Source organism: Oncorhynchus keta, chromosome 14 (assembly GCF_023373465.1).
Source record: "Oncorhynchus keta strain PuntledgeMale-10-30-2019 chromosome 14, Oket_V2, whole genome shotgun sequence".
In the NCBI taxonomy this organism is placed as follows: Eukaryota; Metazoa; Chordata; class Actinopteri; order Salmoniformes; family Salmonidae; genus Oncorhynchus; species Oncorhynchus keta.
This window is the reverse complement of record NC_068434.1, coordinates 3,229,854-3,251,383: the sequence shown is the minus strand read 5'-3', so window position 1 is coordinate 3,251,383 and position 21,530 is coordinate 3,229,854. Positions and strand designations below refer to the sequence as shown.

At 36.3% G+C, this 21,530-nt stretch overlaps 1 protein-coding gene across 5 annotated transcripts in view; it reads right to left on the bottom strand.

Moving 5' to 3' along the window:
* Nucleotides 1–21,530, bottom strand: part of parp8 (poly (ADP-ribose) polymerase family, member 8) — a 279,851-nt gene that overhangs the window by 216,087 nt on the left and 42,234 nt on the right. For all 5 annotated transcript variants that reach the window (XR_008063247.1, XR_008063248.1, XM_052460836.1 and 2 more), the window contains exons 3-6: nt 19,459–19,496; nt 17,863–17,952; nt 16,473–16,543; nt 7,389–7,457 (exon numbers count right to left, since the gene is read on the bottom strand). Coding sequence is in view for 3 of the 5 variants with exons in the window: in XM_052460836.1 (XP_052316796.1) it covers nt 7,389–7,457; nt 16,473–16,543; nt 17,863–17,952; nt 19,459–19,496 (268 nt within the window). In the remaining 2 variants the exon portion in view is untranslated. The remainder of the gene's footprint in view (nt 1–7,388; nt 7,458–16,472; nt 16,544–17,862; nt 17,953–19,458; nt 19,497–21,530) is intronic.

Genomic DNA, 21,530 nt, shown 5'->3' with positions numbered 1-21,530 from the left:
CCTCTCTACTGTATATAGCCTCTCTACTGTATATAGCCTCTCTACTGTATATATCCTCTACTGTATATAGCCTCTCTACTGTATATAGCCTCTCTACTGTATATATCCTCTCTACTGTATATAGCCTCTCTACTGTATATATCCTCTACTGTATATAGCCTCTCTACTGTATATAGCCTCTCTACTGTATATAGCCTCTCTACTGTATATAGCCTCTCTACTGTATATAGCCTCTCTACTGTATATATCCTCTCTACTGTATATATCCTCTCTACTGTATATAGCCTCTCTACTGTATATAGCCTCTCTACTGTTATAGCCTCTCTATTGTATATAGCCTCTACTGTATATATCCTCTCTACTGTATATATCCTCTCTACTGTATATATCCTCTCTACTGTATATATCCTCTCTACTGTATATATCCTCTCTACTGTATATAGCCTCTCTACTGTTATAGTCTCTACTGTATATAGCCTCTCTACTGTTTATAGCCTCTCTACTGTATATAGCCTCTACTGTATATAGCCTCTCTACTGTATATAGCCTCTCTACTGTATATAGCCTCTCTACTGTATATAGCCTCTCTACTGTATATAGCCTCTCTACTGTATATAGCCTCTCTACTGTATATAGCCTCTACTGTATATAGCCTCTCTACTGTATATAGCCTCTACTGTATATACCCTCTCTACTGTATATAGCCTCTACTGTATATAGCCTCTACTGTATATAACCTCTCTACTGTATATAGCCTCTACTGTATATAGCCTCTACTGTATATAACCTCTCTACTGTATATAGCCTCTACTGTATATAGCCTCTACTGTATATAGCCTCTACTGTATATAGCCTCTACTGTATATAGCCTCTACTGTATATAACCCCTCTACTGTATATAACCTCTCTACTGTATATAACCTCTCTACTGTATATAACCTCTCTACTGTATATAACCTCTCTACTGTATATAGCCTCTCTACTGTATATAGCCTCTACTGTATATAGCATCTCTACTGTATATAGCCTCTCTACTGTTATAGCCTCTCTACTGTATATAACCTCTACTGTATATAGCCTCTCTACTGCATATAGCCTCTCTACTGTATATAGCCTCTCTACTGTATATAGCCTCTCTACTGTATATAGCCTCTCTACTGTATATATCCTCTACTGTATATAGCCTCTCTACTGTATATAGCCTCTCTACTGTATATATCCTCTCTACTGTATATAGCCTCTCTACTGTATATAGCCTCTCTACTGTATATAGCCTCTACTGTATATAGCATCTCTACTGTATATAGCCTCTCTACTGTTATAGCCTCTCTACTGTATATATCCTCTGCTGTATATAGCCTCTCTACTGTATATAGCCTCTCTACTGTATATAGCCTCTCTACTGTATATAGCCTCTCTACTGTATATATCCTCTACTGTATATAGCCTCTCTACTGTATATAGCCTCTCTACTGTATATATCCTCTCTACTGTATATAGCCTCTCTACTGTATATATCCTCTCTACTGTATATAGCCTCTCTACTGTATATAGCCTCTCTACTGTATATAGCCTCTCTACTGTATATAGCCTCTCTACTGTATATAGCCTCTCTACTGTATATATCCTCTCTACTGTATATATCCTCTCTACTGTATATAGCCTCTCTACTGTATATAGCCTCTCTACTGTTATAGCCTCTCTATTGTATATAGCCTCTACTGTATATATCCTCTCTACTGTATATATCCTCTCTACTGTATATATCCTCTCTACTGTATATATCCTCTCTACTGTATATATCCTCTCTACTGTATATAGCCTCTCTACTGTTATAGTCTCTACTGTATATAGCCTCTCTACTGTATATAGCCTCTCTACTGTATATAGCCTCTACTGTATATAGCCTCTCTACTGTATATAGCCTCTCTACTGTATATAGCCTCTCTACTGTATATAGCCTCTCTACTGTATATAGCCTCTCTACTGTATATAGCCTCTCTACTGTATATAGCCTCTACTGTATATAGCCTCTCTACTGTATATAGCCTCTACTGTATATAGCCTCTCTACTGTATATAGCCTCTACTGTATATAGCCTCTCTACTGTATATTCCCTCTCTACTGTATATAACCTCTACTGTATATAGCCTCTACTGTATATAACCTCTCTACTGTATATAGCCTCTACTGTATATAGCCTCTACTGTATATAGCCTCTACTGTATATAGCCTCTACTGTATATAGCCTCTACTGTATATAACCCCTCTACTGTATATAACCTCTCTACTGTATATAACCTCTCTACTGTATATAACCTCTCTACTGTATATAACCTCTCTACTGTATATAGCATCTCTACTGTATATAGCCTCTCTACTGTTATAGCCTCTCTACTGTATATAACCTCTACTGTATATAGCCTCTCTACTGCATATAGCCTCTCTACTGTATATAGCCTCTCTACTGTATATAGCCTCTCTACTGTATATAGCCTCTCTACTGTATATATCCTCTACTGTATATAGCCTCTCTACTGTATATAGCCTCTCTACTGTATATATCCTCTCTACTGTATATAGCCTCTCTACTGTATATAGCCTCTCTACTGTATATAGCCTCTACTGTATATAGCCTCTCTACTGTATATAGCCTCTCTACTGTATATAGCCTCTCTACTGTATATAACCTCTACTGTATATAGCCTCTCTACTGTATATAGCCTCTCTACTGTATATAGCCTCTCTACTGTATATAGCCTCTCTACTGTATATAGCCTCTCTACTGTATATAGCCTCTCTACTGTATATATCCTCTCTACTGTATATAGCCTCTCTACTGTATATATCCTCTCTACTGTATATAGCCTCTCTACTGTATATAGCCTCTCTACTGTATATAGCCTCTCTACTGTATATAGCCTCTCTACTGTATATAGCCTCTCTACTGTATATAGCCTCTCTACTGTTATAGCCTCTCTACTGTTATAGCCTCTCTATTGTATATAGCCTCTACTGTATATATCCTCTCTACTGTATATATCCTCTCTACTGTATATATCCTCTCTACTGTATATATCCTCTCTACTGTATATAGCCTCTCTACTGTTATAGTCTCTACTGTATATAGCCTCTCTACTGTTTATAGCCTCTCTACTGTATATAGCCTCTACTGTATATAGCCTCTCTACTGTATATATCCTCTCTACTGTATATAGCCTCTCTACTGTATATAGCCTCTCTACTGTATATAGCCTCTACTGTATATAGCCTCTCTACTGTATATAGCCTCTACTGTATATAGCCTCTCTACTGTATATAGCCTCTACTGTATATAGCCTCTACTGTATATAACCTCTACTGTATATAGCCTCTACTGTATATAGCCTCTACTGTATATAACCTCTCTACTGTATATAGCCTCTACTGTATATAGCCTCTACTGTATATAGCCTCTACTGTATATAGCCTCTACTGTATATAGCCTCTACTGTATATAACCCTCTACTGTATATAACCCCTCTACTGTATATAACCTCTCTACTGTATATTGCCTCTACTGTATATAGCCTCTCTACTGTAAATAGCCTCTACTGTATATAGCCTCTAGTGTATATAGCCTCTAGTGTATATAGCAGCTCTACTGTATATATATAGCCTCTCTACTGTATATAGCCTCTAGTGTATATAGCCTCTCTACTGTATATAGCCTCTCTACTGTATATAACCTCTCTACTGTATATAACCTCTCTACTGTATATAGCCTCTCTACTGTATATAGCCTCTACTGTATATAGCATCTCTACTGTATATATCCTCTCTACTGTTATAGCCTCTCTACTGTATATAGCCTCTACTGTATATAGCCTCTCTACTGCATATAGCCTCTCTACTGTATATAGCCTCTCTACTGTATATAGCCTCTCTACTGTATATATCCTCTACTGTATATAGCCTCTCTACTGTATATAGCCTCTCTACTGTATATATCCTCTCTACTGTATATAGCCTCTCTACTGTATATATCCTCTCTACTGTATATAGCCTCTCTACTGTATATAGCCTCTCTACTGTATATAGCCTCTCTACTGTATATAGCCTCTCTACTGTATATAGCCTCTCTACTGTATATAGCCTCTCTACTGTATATAGCCTCTCTACTGTTATAGCCTCTCTACTGTTATAGCCTCTCTATTGTATATAGCCTCTACTGTATATATCCTCTCTACTGTATATATCCTCTCTACTGTATATATCCTCTCTACTGTATATAGCCTCGCTACTGTATATAGCCTCGCTACTGTATATAGCCTCGCTACTGTATATAGCCTCGCTACTGTATATAGCCCCTCTACTGTATATAGCCCCTCTACTGTATATAGCCACTCTACTGTATATAGCCTCTCTACTTTATATAACCTCTCTACTGTATATAACCTCTCTACTGTATATAACCTCTCTACTGTATATAACCTCTACTGTGTATAGCCTCTACTGTGTATAGCCTCTACTGTGTATAGCCTCTCTACTGTATATAGCCTCTACTGTATATAGCCTCTACTGTATATAGCCTCTCTACTGTATAGTATATAGCCTCTACTGTATATAACCTCTCTACTGTATATAACCTCTCTACTGTATATAGCCTCTACTGTATATAACCTCTCTACTGTATATAACCTCTACTGTATATAGCCTCTACTGTATATAACCCCTCTACTGTATATAACCTCTCTACTGTATATAACCTCTCTACTGTATATAGCCTATCTACTGTATATAGCCTCTACTGTATATAGCCTCTACTGTATATAACCTCTCTACTGTATATAGCCTCTCTACTGTATATAACCTCTACTGTATATAGCCTCTCTACTTTATATACCCTCTCTACTGTATATAGCCTCTCTACTGTATATATCCTCTACTGTATATAGCCACTCTACTGTATATATCCTCTACTGTATATAGCCTCTCTACTGTATATATCCTCTACTGTATATAGCCTTTCTACTGTATATATCCTCTCTACTGTATATAGCCTCTCTACTATATATAGCCTCTACTGTATATAGCCTCTACTGTATATAGCATCTCTACTGTTATAGCCTCTCTACTGTATATAACCTCTACTGTATATAGCCTCTCTACTGTATATAGCCTCTCTACTGTATATAGCCTCTCTACTGTATATAGCCTCTCTACTGTATATAGCCTCTCTACTGTATATAGCCTCTACTGTATATAGCCTCTCTACTGTATATAGCCTCTCTACTGTATATAGCCTCTCTACTGTATATAGCCTCTCTACTGTATATAGCCTCTCTACTGTATATAGCCTCTCTACTGTATATAGCCTCTCTACTGTATATAGCCTCTCTACTGTATATAGCCTCTCTACTGTATATAGCCTCTCTACTGTATATAGCCTCTCTACTGTATATAGCCTCTCTACTGTTATAGCCTCTCTACTGTTATAGCCTCTCTATTGTATATAGCCTCTACTGTATATATCCTCTCTACTGTATATATCCTCTCTACTGTATATATCCTCTCTACTGTATATAGCCTCTCTACTGTATATAGCCTCTCTACTGTTATAGTCTCTACTGTTTATAGCCTCTCTACTGTATATAGCCTCTACTGTATATAGCCTCTCTACTGTATATAGCCTCTCTACTGTATATAGCCTCTCTACTGTATATAGCCTCTCTACTGTATATAGCCTCTCTACTGTATATAGCCTCTCTACTGTATATAGCCTCTCTACTGTATATAGCCTCTCTACTGTATATAGCCTCTCTACTGTATATAGCCTCTCTACTGTATATAGCCTCTACTGTATATAGCCTCTACTGTATATAGCCTCTACTGTATATAGCCTCTACTGTATATAGCCTCTACTGTATATAGCCTCTACTGTATATAACCCCTCTACTGTATATAACCCCTCTACTGTATATAACCTCTCTACTGTATATAAGTCGTTTTCACCTATTGTATTCAGCATTTCACTGTAAGTTCTACTACACCTGTTGTATTCAGCATTTCACTGTAAGGTCTACTACACCTGTTGTATTCAGCATTTCACTGTAAGGTCTACTACACCTGTTGTATTCAGCATTTCACTGTGAGGTCGACTACACCTGTTGTATTCAGCATTTCACTGTGAGGTCGACTACACCTGTTGTATTCAGCATTTCACTGTGAGGTCTACTACACCTGTTGTATTCAGCATTTCACTGTGAGGTCTACTACACCTGTTGTATTCAGCATTTCACTGTGAGGTCGACTACACCTGTTGTATTCAGCATTTCACTGTGAGGTCGACTACACCTGTTGTATTCAGCATTTCACTGTGAGGTCTACTACACCTGTTGTATTCAGCATTTCACTGTGAGGTCGACTACACCTGTTGTATTCAGCATTTCACTGTGAGGTCGACTACACCTGTTGTATTCAGCATTTCACTGTGAGGTCTACTACACCTGTTGTATTCAGCATTTCACTGTGAGGTCTACTACACCTGTTGTATTCAGCATTTCACTGTGAGGTCTACTACACCTGTTGTATTCAGCATTTCACTGTGAGGTCTACTACACCTGTTGTATTCAGCATTTCACTGTGAGGTCTACTACACCTGTTGTATTCAGCATTTCACTGTGAGGTCTACTACACCTGTTGTATTCAGCATTTCACTGTGAGGTCTACTACACCTGTTGTATTCAGCATTTCACTGTGAGGTCTACTACACCTGTTGTATTCAGCATTTCACTGTGAGGTCTACTACACCTGTTGTATTCAGCATTTCACTGTGAGGTCTACTACACCTGTTGTATTCAGCATTTCACTGTGAGGTCGACTACACCTGTTGTATTCAGCATTTCACTGTGAGGTCTACTACACCTGTTGTATTCAGCATTTCACTGTGAGGTCTACTACACCTGTTGTATTCAGCATTTCACTGTGAGGTCTACTACACCTGTTGTATTCGGTGCACGTGACAAATCAACTTTGATTTGATTTGTACATCCAAACACACAGATATTAAAAATCAACCTGCAGTAGAGCATGCTGGGGAAAAAGTGAAATTGTTACCATAACTTGAGTTGGTGGGAGTTCTCGTTTAGTTCTGAGTCAGTACCACATAACACCATAAGTAATAATGACTTTCCATTGATTTTCAGTTCAACTTACTTGAAGTATATGAGAGAAAAAAAATGCCTTGGTGTTTACAGTGTAGGGTTAGAATTAGGGCTAAGGGTTTAGGGTTTAAGGTTAGGGTTATGTTTAAGGGTTAGGCAAAATAGGATTTTGAATGGGAATCAATTGTTTGGTCCCCACAAGGATAGTAAAACATATGTGTGTGTGTGTGTCTTGATGCTTACCTGACCTCCATAGTAAAACTCCTCAGAGTCAGCATCCCCCTCAGAGTCCTCCTCTATGGCATAGTGGCACTGGGGGAGTTATAACACATTATTACTGTTTATAACACAGGTATTACAGTTTATAACACAGTTATTACAGTTTAGAATACATTATTACTGTTTAAAACACAGTTATTACAGTTTAGAATAGTTATTACAGTTTAGAATAGTTATTACAGTTTAGAACACAGTTATTACAGTTTAGAACACAGGTATTACAGTTTAGAACACAGGTATTACAGTTTAGAATACAGGTATTACAGTTTAGAATACAGGTATTACAGTTTAGAATACAGGTATTACAGTTTAGAACACAGTTATTACAGTTTAGAACACAGTTATTACAGTTTAGAACACAGTTATTACAGTTTAGAACACAGTTATTACAGTTTAGAATACAGTTATTACAGTTTAGAATACAGTTATTACAGTTTAGAATACAGTTATTACAGTTTAGAATACAGTTATTACATGTTATTACAGTTAACCCACTAGACCAGTTAACCCACTGTTCCTAAACCAGTTAACCCACTGTTCCTCGACCAGTTAACCCACTGTTCCTAGGCCGTCATTGTAAATAAGAATTTGTTCTTAACCGACTTGCCTGGTTAAATAAAGGTAAAATAAAATAAATAAATATTAGTTTATAACAGTTATTAGAGTTTATAACAGTTAAAGTTTATAACACAGTTCTTACAGTTTATAACAGTTATTATAACCAGTTATTACAGTTTATAACAGTTATTACATGTTATTGCAGTTTAAAACACAGTTATTACATGTTATTACAGTTTAAAACACAGTTATCAAATGTTATAACACAGTTATTACCGTTTATAACAGTTATTACATGTTATAACACAGTTATTACAGTTTATAACAGTTATTACATGTTATTACAGTTTATAACAGTTTATAACAGTTATTACAGTTTATAACAGTTATTACAGTTTATAACAGTTATTACAGTTTATAACAGTTATTACAGTTTATAACAGTTATTACAGTTTATAACAGTTATTACAGTTTATAACAGTTATTACAGTTTATAACAGTTATTACAGTTATTACAGTTATTACAGTTATTTCAGTTATTACAGTTTATTACAGTTATTACAGTTTATAACAGTTATTACAGTTTATAACAGTTATTACAGGTTATAACAGTTATTACAGGTTATAACAGTTATTACAGGTTATAACAGTTATTACAGGTTATAACAGTTATTACAGGTTATAACAGTTATTACAGGTTATAACAGTTATTACAGGTTATAACAGTTATTACAGTTTATAACAGTTATTACAGGTTATAACAGTTATTACAGTTTATAAGTTATTACAGGTTATAACAGTTATTACAGGTTATAACAGTTATTACAGGTTATAACAGTTATTACAGTTATTACAGTTATTACAGTTATTACAGTTATTACAGGTTATAACAGTTATTACAGGTTATAACAGTTATTACAGGTTATAACAGTTATTACAGGTTATAACAGTTATTACAGGTTATAACAGTTATTACAGGTTATAACAGTTATTACAGGTTATAACAGTTATTACAGGTTATTACAGTTATTACAGTTTATTACAGTTATTACAGTTTATTACAGTTATTACAGTTTATTACAGTTTATAACAGTTATTGCAGTTTAAAACACAGTTATCAAATCAAATGTGTTGAATACAACAGGTGTAGGTAGACCTTTAGTTTTGACCTCACAGTGGAATGCTGACTCACAAGCCCTTATGCAACAATACAGTTTTAAGAAAATACCCCAGAAAGGTAAGAGATAAGAAAAACAAATAATTAAGGAGAAGCAGTAAATAACAATAGTGGGGCTTTATACAGGGTATTACGGTACAGAGTCAATGTGGAGGCTATATACAGGGTATTACGGTACAGAGTCAATGTGGAGGCTATATACAGGGTATTACGGTACAGAGTCAATGTGGAGGCTATATACAGGGTATTACGGTACAGAGTCAATGTGGAGGCTATATACAGGGTATTACGGTACAGAGTCAATGTGGAGGCTATATACAGGGTATTACGATACAGAGTCAATGTGCCAATGTCGAGGTAATTGAGGTAATTATATGTACATGCAGGTAGGGTTATTAAAGTGACAATGCATGAGATAATAACAGAGAGTAACAGCAGTGTAAGGGGGGGGGGGGTCAAGTCAATGCAAATAGTCTGGGAAGCCATTTGATTAGCTGTTCAGGATTCTTCTGGCTTGAGGGTAGAAGCTGTTTAGAAGCCTCTTGGACCTATACTTGGCTCCGGTACTGCTTGCCGTGTGGTAGCAGAGAGAGCAGTCTATGACTAGGGTGGCTGGAGTCATTTACACTTTTTAAGGCCTTCCTCTGACACCACCTGGTATAGAGGTCCTGGATGGCAGGAAGCTTGGCCCTGGTGACGTACTGGGCCGTACATACTACACTCTGAAGTGCCTTGCGGTCGGAGGCCAAGCAGTTGCCATACCAGGCAGTAATGCAACCTGTCAGGATGCTCTCGATGGTGCAGCTGTAAAACCTTTTGAGGTTCTGAGGACCCATGCCAAATCTTTTTGGGGGGCTATCGGAGGCATGTCGAGCGGGACTAGGGGCTCCGCAGTAAAACAAAGCAATGAGAGCTGCCCTAAACAACGGTATACAAGGCATTACGACATTAGAGAGAGGCATAAAGTAATCACAGGTGTTGATCAATCACAGGGAGAGCTAAGACAACAACAGGTAAACAGCTAAGACAACAACAGGTAAACAGCTAAGACAACAACAGGTAAACAGCTAAGACAGCAACAGGTAAACCGCTAAGACAACAACAGGTAAACAGCTAAGACAACAACAGGTAAATGGTGATGAATAAGCAGAGAGGGTCAGTTAGATACACACAGGGCCTGAGTTCAAGGCTGGGGTCGACAGGTAAATGGTGATGAATGGGCAGAGAGGGTCAGTTAGATACACACAGGGCCTGAGTTCAAGGCTGGGGCCGACAGATAAACAAAATGAAGTACTATGTTAATGAACAGTCCAGTAGGCATCAGCTGTGTAGCTGAGTGATCATAGGGTCCAGTAGGCATCTGCTGTGTAGCTGAGTGATCATAGGGTCCAGTAGGCATCAGCTGTGTAGCTGAGTGATCATAGGGTCCAGTAGGTATCAGCTGTGTTGCTGAGTGATCATAGGGTCCAGTAGGTATCAGCTGTGTAGCTGAGTGATCATAGGGTCCAGTAAGCATCAGCTGTGTAGCTGAGTGATCATAGGGTCCAGTAGGTATCAGCTGTGTAGCTGAGTGATCATAGGGTCCAGTAAGCATCAGCTGTGTAGCCGAGTGATCATAGGGTCCAGTAGGCATCAGCTGAGTGATGATAGACTCCAATAAGCAGCAATGGACGAAACAGGGAGCCGCTCAGCAGTCGTCACTACGCTTGGCGAGCGGAAGACACGGCGCTCAGAGAGTAGCTGGGTCTTCACCGACATCAACGACGCAGAGGCACATCGGCCAAATTACGTCAGCAGACCAGTCGTGATGGATCGGTGGGGCTCCGTGTCGACAAAGGGTTCCAGGCCAGTTGGCAAGAGAGGCATCTTAGTTGGTGTACTTCGTTTGCTAGCCGGGGGAATGGGCCTAGCTCGAGGCTAACTGGTGCTTGCTATTGGCAAGGGCGTTAGCCACAATCACCACTCAGTAGCTGCTAACTAGCTGCGATGATCCTGTGGAATGGTCCAGAGCATGCGGCAGGAATCTGGTGATGTCGTGGAGGGAAACAAGCGGTCCGATAAGCCCAGGGCTGATATCACGCTGTGCAGACTGGCAGATATTATCCGAGCTAAAGCGGCTGGTGTCTGAGCTAAAAAGTAAAGACTGCAGTGGCTAACAATGACTAAATAGCTAGTAGCTGATTAGCTGGCGAGCTGCTGATGAAGGTTCCAGTTATAAGGTCTACAGAAATAGCAGATCCGCACCATGTTGGGGGAGGAAGGTTGCAGGAAGGTATATTTCATTTGAAAATGGAAAAAGAGATCGAAATGCATACATAAAAATGAAAAAAGCAGAATATTTACACTGGACAAAAACGTCTTTCTGCTACGCCGTCTTGGATCAAATGATTTCAGTGTTACTTGCCTCAAAGCGAGCAAAGAAGTTATTTAGCTTGTCTGGTGTCACTGGGCTGCTCTAGGGTTGTGCTTCCCTCGTAGTGTGTAATAGTTTGCAAGCCCTGTCACATCCGACGAGCGTCGGAGCCGGTGCAGTACGATTCGATGATATAACACAGTTATTACAGGTGACAACACAGTTATAACAGTTATTAGTTTATAACACAGTTACAACACAGTTATAACAGATATTTGTTTATAAAACAGTTATTATAGGTTATAATACAGTTATTACAGGTTACAACAGTTATTACAGTTTATAACAGTTATTATAGTTTATAACTGTTATTATAGGTTATAACAGTTATTATAGGTTATAATACAGTTATTACAGGTTACAACAGTTATTACAGGTTATAACACAGTTATTACAGGTTACAACAGTTATTATAGGTTATAACACAGTTATAGGTTACCACAGGTGTTATAGGTTATAACAGTTATTACAGTTTAACAGTTATTATAGGTTATAACAGTTATTATAGGTTATAATAGTTATTACAGGTTACAACAGTTATTATAGGTTACAACAGTTATTATAGGTTACAACATTTATTATAGGTTATAACACAGTTATTATAGGTTATAGTACAGTTATTACAGGTTACCACAGCTATTATAGGTTATAACACAGTTATTATAGGTTACCACAGTTATTATAGTTTAACTGTTATTATAGGTTATAACACAGTTATTATAGGTTACCACAGGTGTTATAGGTTATAACAGTTATTACAGTTGAACAGTTATTATAGGTTATAACAGTTATTATAGGTTATAGTACAGTTATTACAGGTTACAACAGTTATTATAGGTTATAACATAGTTATTATAGGTTACCACAGGTGTTATAGGTTATAACAGTTATTACAGTTTAACAGTTATTATAGGTTATAACAGTTATTATAGGTTATAATACAGTTATTACAGGTTACAACAGTTATTATAGGTTACAACAGTTATTATAGTTTATAACTGTTATTATAGGTTATAACAGTTATTATAGGTTATAATACAGTTATTACAGGTTACAACAGTTATTATAGGTTACAACAGTTATTACAGTTTATAACAGTTATTATAGTTTATAACTGTTATTATAGGTTATAACAGTTATTATAGGTTATAATACAGTTATTATAGGTTACAACAGTTATTATAGGTTACAACAGTTATTATAGGTTATAACACAGTTATTACAGGTTACAACAGTTATTATAGGTTATAACACAGTTATTATAGGTTACCACAGGTGTTATAGGTTATAACAGTTATTACAGTTTAACAGTTATTATAGGTTATAACAGTTATTATAGGTTATAACAGTTATTACAGGTTACCACAGTTATTATAGGTTACAACAGTTATTATAGGTTACAACATTTATTATAGGTTATAACACAGTTATTATAGGTTATAGTACAGTTATTACAGGTTACCACAGCTATTATAGGTTATAACACAGTTATTATAGGTTACCACAGTTACAGGTTACAACAGTTATTATAGGTTACTACAGTTGTTACAGGTTACAACAGTTATTATAGGTTATAACACAGTTATTATAGGTTACCACAGTTGTTACAGGTTACAACAGTTATTATAGGTTATAACACAGTTATTATAGGTTACCACAGTTGTTATAGGTTATAACAGTTATTATAGGTTATAACACAGAGGTTATAACACAGTTATTACAGTTATAAGACAGTTATTACAGGTTATAACACAGTTATTACAGGTTATAACAAAGTTATTACAGGTTATAACACTGTTATTACAGGTTACAACAGTTATTATAGGTTACAACAGTTATTATAGGTTATAACACAGTTATTACAGTTATAACACAGTTATTACAGGTTATAACACAGTTATTATAGGTTATAGTACAGTTATTACAGGTTACCACAGCTATTATAGGTTATAACACAGTTATTATAGGTTACCACAGTTATTATAGTTTATAACTGTTATTATAGGTTATAACACAGTTATTATAGGTTACCACAGGTGTTATAGGTTATAACAGTTATTACAGTTGAACAGTTATTATAGGTTATAACAGTTATTATAGGTTATAGTACAGTTATTACAGGTTACAACAGTTATTATAGGTTATAACACAGTTATTATAGGTTACCACAGGTGTTATAGGTTATAACAGTTATTACAGTTTAACAGTTATTATAGGTTATAACAGTTATTATAGGTTATAATACAGTTATTACAGGTTACAACAGTTATTATAGGTTACAACAGTTATTATAGTTTATAACTGTTATTATAGGTTATAACAGTTATTATAGGTTATAATACAGTTATTACAGGTTATAATACAGTTATTATAGGTTACAACAGTTATTACAGTTTATAACAGTTATTATAGTTTATAACTGTTATTATAGGTTATAACAGTTATTATAGGTTATAATACAGTTATTACAGGTTACAACAGTTATTATAGGTTACAACAGTTATTATAGGTTATAACACAGTTATTACAGGTTACAACAGTTATTATAGGTTATAACACAGTTATTATAGGTTACCACAGGTGTTATAGGTTATAACAGTTATTACAGTTTAACAGTTATTATAGGTTATAACAGTTATTATAGGTTATAATACAGTTATTACAGGTTACAACAGTTATTACAGGTTACCACAGTTATTATAGGTTACAACAGTTATTATAGGTTACAACATTTATTATAGGTTATAACACAGTTATTATAGGTTATAGTACAGTTATTATAGGTTACCACAGCTATTATAGGTTATAACACAGTTATTATAGGTTACCACAGTTGTTACAGGTTACAACAGTTATTATAGGTTATAACACAGTTATTATAGGTTACCACAGTTGTTACAGGTTATAACAGTTATTATAGGTTATAACACAGAGGTTATAACACAGTTATTACAGTTATAAGACAGTTATTACAGGTTATAACACAGTTATTACAGGTTATAACAAAGTTATTACAGGTTATAACACTGTTATTACAGGTTACAACAGTTATTATAGGTTACAACAGTTATTATAGGTTATAACACAGTTATTACAGTTATAACACAGTTATTACAGGTTATAACACAGTTATTATAGGTTATAGTACAGTTATTACAGGTTACCACAGCTATTATAGGTTATAACACAGTTATTATAGGTTACCACAGTTATTATAGTTTATAACTGTTATTATAGGTTATAACACAGTTATTATAGGTTACCACAGGTGTTATAGGTTATAACAGTTATTACAGTTGAACAGTTATTATAGGTTATAACAGTTATTATAGGTTATAGTACAGTTATTACAGGTTACAACAGTTATTATAGGTTATAACACAGTTATTATAGGTTACCACAGGTGTTATAGGTTATAACAGTTATTACAGTTTAACAGTTATTATAGGTTATAACAGTTATTATAGGTTATAATACAGTTATTACAGGTTACAACAGTTATTATAGGTTACAACAGTTATTATAGTTTATAACTGTTATTATAGGTTATAACAGTTATTATAGGTTATAATACAGTTATTACAGGTTATAATACAGTTATTATAGGTTACAACAGTTATTACAGTTTATAACAGTTATTATAGTTTATAACTGTTATTATAGGTTATAACAGTTATTATAGGTTATAATACAGTTATTACAGGTTACAACAGTTATTATAGGTTACAACAGTTATTATAGGTTATAACACAGTTATTACAGGTTACAACAGTTATTATAGGTTATAACACAGTTATTATAGGTTACCACAGGTGTTATAGGTTATAACAGTTATTACAGTTTAACAGTTATTATAGGTTATAACAGTTATTATAGGTTATAATACAGTTATTACAGGTTACAACAGTTATTACAGGTTACCACAGTTATTATAGGTTACAACAGTTATTATAGGTTACAACATTTATTATAGGTTATAACACAGTTATTATAGGTTATAGTACAGTTATTACAGGTTACCACAGCTATTATAGGTTATAACACAGTTATTATAGGTTACCACAGTTGTTACAGGTTACAACAGTTATTATAGGTTATAACACAGTTATTATAGGTTACCACAGTTATAGGTTATAACAGTTATTATAGGTTATAACACAGTTAGAGGTTATAACACAGTTATTACAGTTATAAGACAGTTATTACAGGTTATAACACAGTTATTACAGGTTATAACAAAGTTATTACAGGTTATAACACTGTTATTACAGGTTACAACAGTTATTATAGGTTACAACAGTTATTACAGTTATAACACAGTTATTACAGGTTATAACACAGTTATTACAGGTTATAACACAGTTATTACAGGTTATAACACAGTTATTATAGGTTATAACACAGTTATTACAGGTTATAACACAGTTATAAGACAGTTATTACAGGTTATAACACAGTTATTACAGTTAAGACAGTTATTACAGTTATAACACAGTTATTATAGGTTATAACAGTTATTACAGGTTATAACACAGTTATTATAGGTTATAACAGTTATTACAGGTTATAACACAGTTATTACAGGTTATAACACAGTTATTACAGGTTATAACACAGTTATTACAGGTTATAAGACAGTTATTACAGGTTATAAGACAGTTATTACAGGTTATAAGACAGTTATTACAGGTTATAAGACAGTTATTACAGGTTATAACACAGTTATTACAGGTTATAACACAGTTATTACAGGTTATAACACAGTTATTACAGGTTATAACACAGTTATTACAGGTTATAACACAGTTATTACAGGTTATAACAGTTATTACAGGTTATAACACAGTTATTACAGGTTATAATGAGCCTTTACAGTGTGTTATTAATCAGTGGAGCTCACCTGGTTTTTGTCTAACTGAAGTTTTGTCTTGATGGACAGGCAGCAGCTGGCGTCACTGTTGATCGTAATCTCTGTTGACAGCACACACACGTGTATATAAATACATATATATATAAAACTATTAGTCAGGAGGTGTATGTATCTACAGCATTATTGACTTGCTTATTATTCTTCAGAAAGGCAGAAAGATCTTGGGATCAGAAATCAGACAAAGACCAAGGATTAACATGAAGCTGAGACGGCAGCCTTCCTACTATTGACTGAGGTTTTGTCCCAAATGACACCCTATTCCCTATATAGTACACTACTTTAGACCAGAGCCCTATTCCCTATATAGTGCACTACTTTAGACCAGAGCCCTATTCCCTATATAGTGCACTACTTTAGACCAGAACCCTATTCCCTATATAGTGCACTACTTTAGACCAGAGCCCTATTCCTATATAGTGCACTACTTTAGACCAGAGCCCTATTCCTATATAGTGCACTACTTTAGACCAGAGCCGGGGGTTTCAGAGGTTTTTATGGGGTTTATTTAAAGAGGTTGGGTTTCAGAGGTCTTAATGGGATTTATTTAAAGAGATAGGGTTTCAGAGGTTTTTAATGGGATTTATTTAGAGGTAGGGTTTCAGATGTTTTTATGGGGTTTATTTACAGGGGTTGGGTTACAGAGGGTTTTTAATGGGATTTATTTAAAGAGGTAGGGTTTCAGAGGTTTTAATGGGATTTATTTAAAGAGGTTGGGTTTCATAGGTTTTTATGGGGTTTATTTAAAGGGGTGGGGTTTCAGAGGTTTTAATGGGGTTTATTTAAAGGGGTTGGGTTTCAGAGGTTTTTAATAGGATTTATTTAAAGAGGTAGGGTTTCAGAGGTTTTAATGGGATTTATTTAGAGGTAGGGTTTCATAGGTTTTTATGGTGTTTATTTAAAGGGGTTGGGTTTCAGAGGTTTTCGGAAGACGTTTGCCTGTTAGGGGGAAAGTTGTTCCACCATTGGTGCGCCAGGACAGAGAAGAGCTTTGACTGTGGTAAGCAATAGCTGCCTTCCCGCGGGAGGGCCAAGACACCAGAAGTGTCAGAACAGAGTGCTGGGGTGTCAGGTTAAGGTGTTGGGTTTGGGAATAGCCTGAAGGTAGAGAGAGGCAGTTCCCCTTGCTGCTCCGTAGGCAAGTACCAGGGTATTGAAGACGATAAGACGATAAGAAAACAATTAAAAACGTTTCTGTGTTCTAAGTGTTTATGCAGATTATAATAACTTTGACAAAACACTAGTTTACCTGTACAGTCAGAAAATATTTCAGAAATGTTCCTCTTTTCAAAGTATTTATGCAGATTCAAAGAGATCAGTCTATATTTGACAATGCAATACGGACGATCTGACATAAATGTACCCGTTGAGATTCTGTGGAAGATGACGGGGATCGGGTCTCTGGTTACTAGAACTTCATCCTCGTTTTCAGAGTTTGACACGTATGTGTTGTCTGTGTTGAAGAAAGAAAGTAAAAAAACATTAATCAATAAACAGACCTTACACACGATACCTGGTATGGGGCAACCGGTGGGTTATCAATGACAGATTATATACATGATACCTGGCATAGAGCAACCACTACCTGTAGTTCACCTTTCAACTCAGACAGTTCCACTGACTAGACCCACTACCTGTAGTTGACCTTTCAACTCAGACAGTTCCACTGACTAGACCCACTTCCCGTAATTCACCTTTCAACTCAGACAGTTCCACTGACTAGATCCACTACCCGTAGTTGACCTTTCAACTCAGACAGTTCCACTGACTAGACCCACTACCCGTAGTTGACCTTTCAACTCAGACAGTTCCACTGACTAGACCCACTACCCGTAGTTGACCTTTCAACTCAGACAGTTCCACTGACTAGACCCACTCCCCGTAGTTCACCTTTCAACTCAGACAGTTCCACTGACTAGACCCACTTCCCGTAATTCACCTTTCAACTCAGACAGTTCCACTGACTAGACCCACTACCCGTAGTTGACCTTTCAACTCAGACAGTTCCACTGACTAGACCCACTACCCGTAGTTGACCTTTCAACTCAGACAGTTCCACTGACTAGACCCACTACCCGTAGTTGACCTTTCAACTCAGACAGTTGTAAGTAATTCATCTTTCATGGATATTACGTTCCATTGCGTGACACATCCCAAAGCAGCCTTCTCCTCATATCACCGTGACATAATGTGAGATATATGACATAATGTGAGATATATGACATAATGTGAGATATATGACATAATGTGAGATATATGACATAATGTGACAATGTCTCATAATATAACATAATGTGAGATATGACATAATGTGAGATATGACATAATGTGAGATATGACATAATGTGAGATATATGACATAATGTGACAATGTCTCATAATATGACAAAATGTGACAATGTCTCATAATATGACATAATGTGAGATATGACATAATGTGAGATATATGACATAATGTGAGATATATGACATAATGTGACATAATGTCTCATAATATGACATAATGTGAGATATGACATAATGTGAGATAATGTCTCATAATATGACATAATGTCTCATAATATGACAAAGTCTCATAATGTGACATAATGTCTCATAACATGACAGAATGTGACATAATGTGACATAATGTCTCATAATGTGACATAATGTCTCATAACATGACAGAATGTGACATAATGTCTCATAATATGACATAATATGACATAATGTCTCATTGACTGAATAAGAATACGGGGCTCGCTGACAGTCCCACTTAGCGAAGAAAGAATCCATATGGTTTCAGAATCTACGGCGTTATGACCATGACCTCATTGGCAGTCTGCGAACCTGAATCACTCTAGGCCTGAGGTCACAGGGGTCATTAGACTAAAGTAGTAGATGATGGCTTGCAAGATATTTACAGTGGAGACACACGGAGAGAGAAGTCATGTCAGTGATGAAATGGCGCGGTCCTTACCTGGGTAGTCGTCAGAGACGTGCACAGAGTAGGACACCCTGGAGGAGAATGAAGAAATACATTAAAAACATGATTATTCAAATACTAATCAATAATTCAGTCAATAAATCCAATGTCTTTAATAAACCTGTATTACATCAACAGTTGTGGTAAAGTGACAGAAAAAAAGCAGGTGTGTCCAGTAGCTGTCAGTAACTACCAGTAGTTATAGTAAATGGAAAATACATTATCGTTGTGACCTGATCAATACATCAATAAGATCTTAATGAACCAGACGGTGTACATTTACAGTTTCTCAGTTCCCAGTTGACTCAACACTGGGAGCCGGTGAAACTGGCAGGCTAAGCGGCTCTGCGTGGCTCACTAGATAGCAGCGGGCTAGTCAATTTCATATGTTAAAATTACGGAACTTGCCGATAACTTCATTCACACACGACTTTACACATCCTGTTAAAAAGTACGGGTTCACAAACAGGTTTACCCGTGGGTGCCTCCCAGAATAACTTGAGAGTGTTTATGAGCAACAGCAGACCCAATTAGCATGATTCTGGTGTCGGCTCAATCAAACTCCCAATCTACTAAATGAGTTCTCTCTCCCAGCAGTAGGAGGGCTTTGAGCGATAGGCTCTGTCACAAATTACATCCTATTCCCTACTTAGTGCACTACTTTTGACTAGGGCCCATGAGGTTCTAATCAAAAGTAGGGCACTATTTGTGACACAGTCATGGGATCCAACACAATGGCTGAGCCAGCAAAGGAACAGAAAAGTCGAACCATATGCAGTATTTTTAGCATGTAGGCTACAATAGAAGTCTGTCTGCAAGTTTGTACCAGGGGGCAGAGTTCTTGAGAACTAAGAAAAAGCATCCTTAAAAAGGTGTGAGTTTCAACCAGGGGTGCTCAGAAAACCTCAAATCATCAAACAGGAAAATGGCCCAAACCCAGGTGAATGATTAAAATACTCATTATTCAAATAAGACTTCACAAATTACTGGCAAGACTGTGTCATAACAGACCACATTGTAAAGTCAAGGTGTCCCTGTGAGAATGGGAGGGGCAATATATTCAGTAATGTGTCCCTGTGAGAATGGGAGGGGCAATGTATTCAGTAATGTGTCCCTGTGAGAATGGGAGGGGCAATATATTCAGTAATGTGTCCCTGTGAGAATGGGAGGGGCAATATATTTAGTAATGTGTCCCTGTGAGAATGGGAGGGGCAATATATTCAGTAATGTGTCCCTGTGAGAATGGGAGGGGCAATATATTCAGTAATGTGTCCCTGTGAGAATGGGAGGGGCAATATATTCAGTAATGTGTCCGTGTGAGAATGGGAGGGGCAATATATTCAGTAATGTGTCCCTGTGAGAATGGGAGGGGCAATATATTCAGTAATGTGTCCCTGTGAGAATGGGAGGGGCAATATATTCAGTAATGTGTCCCTGTGAGAATGGGAGGGGCAATATATTCAGTAATGTGTCCCTGTGAGAATGGGAGGGGCAATATATTCAGTAATGTGTCCCTGTGAGAATGGGAGGGGCAATATATTCAGTAATGTGTCCGTGTGAGAATGGCAGGGGCAATATATTCAGTAATGTGTCCCTGTGAGAATGGGAGGGGCAATATATTCAGTAATGTGTCCCTGTGAGAATGGGAGGGGCAATATATTCAGTAATGTGTCCCTGTGAGAATGGGAGGGGCAATATATTCAGTAATGTGTCCCTGTGAGAATGGGAGGGGCAATATATTCAGTAATGTGTCCCTGTGAGAATGGGAGGGGCAATATATTCAGTAATGTGTCCCTGTGAGAATGGGAGGGGCAATATATTCAGTAATGTGTCCCTGTGAGAATGGGAGGGGAAATATATTCAGTAATGTGTCCCTGTGAGAATGGGAGGGGCAATATATTCAGTAATGCTATATTTCCTGTCTGTTCATAAAGTGTACAATCAGACACTACACGTATATAAACACACGAGGAACATGCCATTATAGCTACAGAGAGCAGGATTATAATTTTTTTTAAATTTCAGGCTTTTCAAAATACAAAAAAAATATACAAAATAAATACTCT